At 42.4% G+C, this 7,813-nt stretch overlaps 1 protein-coding gene across 1 annotated transcript in view; it reads left to right on the top strand.

Annotated features, from left to right (window-relative positions):
* Nucleotides 1–270: 270 nt before the first annotated feature.
* Nucleotides 271–7,813, top strand: part of xxylt1 (xyloside xylosyltransferase 1) — a 152,372-nt gene continuing 144,829 nt past the window's right edge. The window contains exon 1 of the mRNA XM_073041181.1: nt 271–850. Within this exon, the coding sequence (XP_072897282.1) occupies nt 359–850 (492 nt within the window). The 5' untranslated portion in view covers nt 271–358. The remainder of the gene's footprint in view (nt 851–7,813) is intronic.

The following is a 7,813-nucleotide window of genomic DNA, read 5'->3' as shown; positions in this document are numbered from 1 at the left end:
TCAAGTTCCAGTCCTGGGCTGAATTATACTGGTTTTAGCTCCGCAGTTCACAGGCTGAAACTTCACGATTATATAGCTACCCGAGGGTTCCGCGTCGCTTCCTTCTCGCATCACCCTGGGCCATTTTCCGGATCCATCAGACCCCTTTGCATTGGTTGGTACAATTCACAATGAATTTACATCACAGCTCCCGCGGCTCTGATTGGCTGGAATGGCAGGAAATCCTGACGCCATTTGGCAGGTTCCTCCGCCCTTCGCTATCAGCATGGAACTGTCCACTGAGAGAGGTTGGAAATAGGCGAGTTGCCCCCTCCCACCCCCCCATCCCTCCCTACTTCCCACCAGGCTGTTTTCAGCAATGGGGATGTGGCGGAAGGTAATGCAAAGTAAAGCGAAGTTCACCTCAGTCCGCTCTTACCAGTTTGTCCTGTTACTTATAGCTGCCTTGGCCGTGTTTGCTTTTTACTACTTTGGATCCAACCATGAAAATTTCTCCAGCACAACCAGGAGAATGAAAGAAAGCCAGGCAGGGAAGAGTGCCCCGGGCGATGCTCAACTGGTGGCGAATCTCAGTGAGAGGAAGGCGGCAGAATCCCCGCAAAGTGCCGCTGCAGTTAACGGGCAGTCCGACGGGACGGTACACTTGCACGCCCTCATGATGTTCACCAAAGTGGATAAAAACTATGCTCTACAAGAAAAATTTACGGTTGCAATTAAGTCCATGATAAAACACGCGGTACTCAAGGATAAAGAGGTGCTCCATTTGCATTTTGTTAGTGATGCACCCAGCCGCAACGTAGGAGAACCGCTTCTCCTAAAGCTGCTGCAAGTCGCTGCCTTCAAGTACCAGGTACCCGTCTAAGTTGTTAGCATCCTGCACGTTCAAGATTCAAGAAACTAAATAGCTTTCGAGATTAGAAAAGTAATGTTATCGGTAGCAATGAAGTTGGTTTATTGTTGTCACATATAGTAATGATATCATCCATGGAGATATCCTCAAAACCTAAGTACATCAGGTGGTTCTAAGGGGAAAAAAATAACAAAACACAAAACTAAGTTAGTTACAGAGGAAGTGCAGTGCAGGGAGGTTACGGGCAAAGCCCATGGCAGGAAGATCGAGAGGTCAGTTCTTAATGGACAGATCTATATCAGCAGGATAGAAGGTGTCTTTGAGCTTAGTGATGCATGGGTTGTATCTACTGCCACATTGAAGAGGTGGGAGTGTGGTTGATTATGTTGGCTGCTTTCCCAGGGGAGGTGGAAGTGTAGACTGCGTATAGGGGGAAGGGACTGAGGCTAGTTTTGGTGACGAGCCAGGGCTGAGTCCAAAATTCTCTACAATTTCTTGCCATTTTTAGCAGAGCAGTTGCCATGCCAAGCTGTGTTGCATCTGGGTAGGCTGCCTTCCATGGTACATCTATCAAATTGTCAGATATCCTTAGCCTTCTGACTAAATATACACTGGTTTACTTTCTAGGCTATTAAGTCTATGTGGTTTGACCAGAATGAACTGTTGGTGATGTTTTCTTTAAGACTTGAAGCTCTCAACCATCCCCACCTCAGCACCATTGATACGTACAGGGACATGCGCCCTGACGTGCTTCCTGCAGTCTCTGACTGCTCTTCTGTTGACATTGAGGGAAGGCTGTTATCTTCATACCATGCCACCAGGCTCTCTGTCTCCTTCCCGTACCCACCCGGTTGTTACTTTAGATTCAGCCTGTCACATGTAAATGGAGTCAGAGTAAAATCTGGCCACAGTCATGAGTATGCAGAGAGTAGAGTAGTGGGCCAAAGATGCAACCTTGTGGGCACCAGTGTTGTAGATTATCACTGTAGAGGTGTTGCTGCCTTTCCTTACGGATTATGTCTGATGGTGAGGAAGTCAGATCCAGTTGTAAAGGGAAGTGCTGAGTTTGGAAATGAATCTGTTTGAATTATGGTCTTGAAGGTGGAGCTGTCATCAATAAATCTGGAATTCACAAGGTTATGGGTGATTTCTTTGAAGTGTGCATAATAGTAGGGAAAACATGATCCTCCTCTGTCAGAATCAGGTTTATTATCACTGGCACGTTGTGAAATTTGTTAACTTAGCAGCAGCAGTTCAATGCAATACATAATATAGAAGAAGAAAAGTAATAAATAAGTATATCAGTTACAGTATATGTATATTGAACAGATTAAAAATCATGCAAAAACAGAAATAATATATTAAAAAAGTGAGGTAGTGTTCACAGGTTCAATGTCAATTTAGGAATCGGATGGCAGACTGGAAGAAGCTGTTCCTGAATCGCTGAGTGTGTGCCTTCAGGCTTCTGTCCCTCCTACCTGATGGCAATAGTGAGAAAAGGGCATGCCCTGGGTGCTGGAGGTCCTTAATAATGGACGCTGCCTTTCTGAGACACCGCTCCTTGAAGATGTCCTGGGTACTTTGTAATCTAGTACCCAAGATGGAGTCGACTTAATTTACAATCCCCGGCATCTACCTTCTGAACTGTTTCTGCTGGTTAAGGAATAGGGATGATGTGTCTGGCTCTAGTGTTTTAAGATATATTCAGCAATTTAATTGGGGAAAACCCAATATGTTAAAAGGTAGGAAATTCCTCGAACAAATGGCAGTTAATTAACTATAAATTTGTTTTTGATAGTTTGTTAACAAAAGGTAGTAAGACAAAATGGGCTTATGTGGCAGGTTAGCCGTGATGTTATTGAATTAATTTAAGAGACCCACTTGTTTGCTACCATTCATGCATTAACTTCATTCACTCGATTGGTCTATCAGCAACAACTGTACCTTCTCTGAAACTGGAGACTCAGGTTGACAGGGTGGTGAAGGAAGGCATGCTTTAGGTATAGGAGTTGGCTCATCGTATTACAAATGTACAAGTTGTTGGTGAGGCCACAATTGGAGTATTGTGTGCAGTTCTGGTTGCTCAGCTATAGGAAGGATGTCATTAGGTTGCAAAGGCTGCAGAAAAGATTCATGAGGATGTAATCAGGACCAGAGGGCATAGGGTATAAGGAACTGCCAGAGGAAGCAGTTGTGATGGGTACAATTACAACTAAAAGACCTTTAGATAGGTACATGGATTGGAAACCTTGAGAGCAACCTGGGCCAAACACTTATTGGACTAGCTCGGGTAGACAATTTGGTCAGCATGGACAAGTTGAGCTGAAGGGCTTGTGTTGTCTATAACTATGATGAAACACTCTCTTCGATTTTATGTACTTAATGGCAAGGTCTTGAACATTGTAAATTGGTGTATTCACTAACAAGTGTAACAATGTTCCCTTTAAATTTTAAATCTTCATTTTCATTACCTCTTAATGTTTCTTTGTATCATTGAAGTCAGTGACTCTGAAATGCTGGTGGAGGAGAACAGCCCACTAACAAACACTTTAGTCCATGTCTGTGCCAAACATGCCAATCTGAACTTACGCCATCCATCTGCATGTAGTACATGTCCCTTCATTTCCTGCTGTTCATGTACCTGACAAATGCCTCCAAAACTTTACTATTGTATCTGCTTCCACCACCTTCCTTACCAGCATGTTCCAGCCACCGGTTAAAAAAAACTACTTGCCTTGCAGATCTCTGAAACCTCCCCCATCTCACCTTAATCTGTGTCCTTTATTACAGGAGCAGAACTAGGCCAAGTCCTCTCCGCCATTCCATCATGGTTCATTTATTAACTCTTTCCACTCCATTCTTCTGACTTCTCCCCGTAACCTTTGACTCCTTTATTAATTAAGAACCTATCACCACCCACTTTAAATATACTCAGTGACTTGTCCTCCACATCCTATTGTGGCAGTGAATTCCACAGGTTCACTGCCTCTTTCTATAAAGAGGTTCCTAAGCATCTCTGTACTAACTCAGACTCTGTAGCCTGTCAAGGCCTTCCTTAATGTTTATCAGGTCATCTTTGCCCAAAACGTCCTGTTTACTCTTTTCCACAGATGCTGCCTGGCTTGCTGAGTTCCTCCAGCATTTTGTGTGTTGCTCTTTTCTAAAACTTCCACATTCTTCCTGTGATGAGGCAACCAAATCTGAACACAATACTCCAAGTGTGGTCTAAGCAGAGTTTTATAGACTCGCCTCGCAGCTCGTAAACTCAATCCCCTGACTAATGAAGGCCAGCAGACCATGTGCCTTCAGGAGAATAGGGTTAAGAGGGATTATAAATCACCCATGATGGAACAGTGGAGCAACCCCGTGGGCAAATTGGCCTAATTCTGCTCCTATGCATTATGGTCTTAGTCACCCTATCAACTTGCACAGCAGCTTTGAGAATTCTATAGACTTGGACCTTAACATCCCTCTATTCTTCCACGCTGCTAAAAATCCTGCCTTTCACTTTGTAACCTACCAATAGGTTTGACCTTCCAAAGAACAGGTGTCCCCTGTTTTTCGAACATTCGCTTTACGTCAACTCGCTGCTACGAATTACCTGTTTTCGCTAGCAGAGGGATGTTTTCACTGTTACGAAAAAAGGCAGCGTGCGGCGAGCAGCCAAGTTCCTCCCCCGGAACTGCATTCTAGCCGGCATTGCTTAAACACGTGCCTGTGAGCATCTGTGCTTTATGTCGATTTATTTTATGCATCTGTTAGCAAGATGAGTTCTAAGGTATCGGAAAAGCCTAAAAGAGCTCATAAGGTTGTTACACTTAGCATGAAACTAGACATAATTAAGTGTTTCGGTCGTGGTGAACAAAGTAAGGATATACTGAGTTTGGCTAAGGGTTTGTGGAAGTTGACGAAGATGATGTTGGAGAGGTTTTGGCATCCCATGACCAAGAACTGACAGATGAAGAGCTGATGAAGAGGAAAGGATAACAATTGAAGCCGAACACAGTAGCGAACTGCCCGAAAGTGAAGACATCCAGGAACTGAACGTGAAGCAATTACGTGAGATTTTTGCTGCGATTGACAACGCTGCAATGATTGCCGAAAAGTATGACTTTAATTTTGGAAGGGTATGTAGATTTATGGCATATTTGCAGGATGGTTTGAGTGCTTACAAAGAACTGTATGATAGAAAAAATGCGAGAAGCTAAGCAGTCAAGCATACTGTCGTATTTCAAGCCTTCCACATCAGACGACGAAACTCGACCTTCGACATTGAGGCAGGCAGACATAGAAGAAGAAGGTGACCTGCCTGCCCTGATGGAAGCAGATGACGATGAGATGACACCCCAGTCTCCTCTATCTCCCACCACCCCAACCTCCGACGACTCAGCCTAACACACCATCATCAGTGTGCTCACTGTCTTCCCGATTCCGGTTAAGTGAAACTACACTGGGCGTACATTATTTCTACTTTATATAGGCTGTGTATTTTTATGTGTTATTTGGTAGCTTCATAGCTTAAAGGTTACTGGAAAGAGTGCTTCTGCCGGGAGCGCTTACACCGTGCGTTTCTGCCGGGAGCGCTTACACCGTGCGTTTCTGCCGGGAGCGCTTACACCGTGCGTTTCTGCCGGGAGCGCTTGTGCCGAGTGTTTTTGCCGCGAATGCTGCCGAGAGCGCTTGCGTGAAATTACCGCTGCGGTGGACAGTGCTGCAATGATAGAAGAAAAGTATTCCTACATTATATAGGCTGTGTATTTATCAGATCATTCCTGCTTTTACTATATGTTATTGTTATTTTAGGTTTTATGTGTTATTTGGCATGATTTGGTAGGTTTTTTTTGGGTCTGCGAACGCTCACAAATTTTTCTCATATAAATAAATGGTAATTGCTTCTTCACTTTACAACATTCCGGCTTACGAACCATTTCATAGGAACGCTCTACCTTCGAATAGCGGGGGAAACCTGTATATCACTTCATAATTTTCTGTATTGAGCTCTACCTGCCATAAGCTCTCTCTGCTGGTCTTGTCAACGTCCTGTTACAATCTACGACAGTCTTCTACACTGCACATCTCCACCGTTCTGCATGTCATTATAACATTGTGTAGAATGTGAGTAAAATATAAAATATATTTATAAAAATAATCTTTGATAGAGATCAGTAATGCCCTCCTTGCATTCTCAAAGTTTTAAAATTTCACACAAGAAGCACAGTTTAAACTCCATAACTTGGAATACATGCTGAATTGATTATATAAACACTTGTAATGAGTTGATCGATGCATGATAGATTGAAATATTTCTGGAGTTGCTTTCCTGCACAATTTGTACATCTAAATGACCTTCCATCGGAAATCAGTTCTGATTGAGATCCAAATATTAATTTAGACACAACAGAATTTTAGAAGCTGGAGCTTCACCTATATGCTCAAAACTCATCGATAAACCTAGTGAGAGGATATCCCTAATACTAGAATGAATGAATTTTGTTGCTTCCCCAGTTGTAAACGTTAACATTTCATAGAATTGCCCAATTACTTACGAGAGGAGATGAGTCAGCAAAATGAGTCTTCATTATCTTGGTTATGTTCTTCTGATATTTTTTGGACTTGGTGACCTTAAAGATCTCTTGGTTTTAATGAATACTTGCGTACGCTGTGCACCACAGTTATCTCTGCATGTGGAGTAGCTGCTTTTTTTAATGTTATTGGTGCTCTGAATAAACTCCTCCTGCTCTTTTTGTTTGCATACAATTCCCTGATTTATCCCCATAATTTTGGATGTAGGTTGGATTTTTATGCTTACTATGACCAAGTAGGCAGTGATCTGGAAGTGGACACACATCAGTAAGGCAGAAGCTGGAGTCAAGTGAATTGAATGTCAAAACCATGGAACTGTGATTTTTTTTTAGATTATTTAAAAGCAAAAGTGCAGAAAACAAAGCCTGGATTCGTAAGAGTGAAGGTGGAAATGGGCATTGTTTTACTGTCCTACTGGAAAGTGTCTGTCAGTGATAACAGAATATCACTAAACTGTAACAGCAACAGTGGTTTGCAGAGAGTAAGAAAGGCACCATTCGCCGTTTAGTTGTCAGCAAAAAGATGTAAATAAGCAAGTGTGTGCTTGCAACATGGGTTGCATGCTGCAGTGTTTTAAACATTGCTTTAACTTTGGATTTGTCATAAGAAATATTGTAGAAGATCTATTATTATTTAGTGTTGTTTTGGATTTTTCTTGTGTGAAGCAGTAACAACATGTCCCATGTGTTATCTTCCTTTCATTTTCTGATATCTTCTGGTCTTTCAACAGAAATGAGGTTGATCACAACCATCCAGCTTAAGTTTTCTTGTTCTGAGGAATTATTTATGCTCATAAATAATCAGCAAATGCAAATAATTTGGACATATGAAAACTCAATGCTAAAATACTATGATTGTTATGATGCTCTGATCATCTCTCTCAAATAGCAATTCAATCATTCTTTTCTAGGTTGTTTTGATTCAGTGTGTGTATGCTGAATAAATCTTCGAATGCTTATTTGCATAAATTGTTCCAGGTTTCTGGAAGTAAAGCTGCTATATACTTTCCTTTCTGGCTTTTGCTTTTTTAGGGTTTTGTGACACCAACCTCCTTCATAGTGTCATTTGTGTCTGACCATCCTAGAAGTCTTGTATGAATGCCTCATGGTAATAGTACCCAAGATATCTTCATGGAGCAGTGCAACAGGCACAAAATGCTGGAGAAACTAGGCAGGCCGGGCATCTATGGAAAGGAGTACAGTTGATGTTTCAAGAGTGGTGTCTCAGGAAGTTGGTATCCATCATTAAGGACTGCCACCACCCAGGGCATGCCCTTTTCTCATTATTACCATCAGGAAGAAGGTACAGAAGCCTGAGGGCACACACTCAGCGACTCAGGAACAGCTTCTTCCCCCTCAGCCATTTGATTTCTAATTGGAC

Source organism: Hemitrygon akajei, chromosome 3 (assembly GCF_048418815.1).
Source record: "Hemitrygon akajei chromosome 3, sHemAka1.3, whole genome shotgun sequence".
Classification (NCBI taxonomy): domain Eukaryota; kingdom Metazoa; phylum Chordata; class Chondrichthyes; order Myliobatiformes; family Dasyatidae; genus Hemitrygon; species Hemitrygon akajei.
This window is presented reverse-complemented; position numbering and strand designations above follow the sequence as displayed.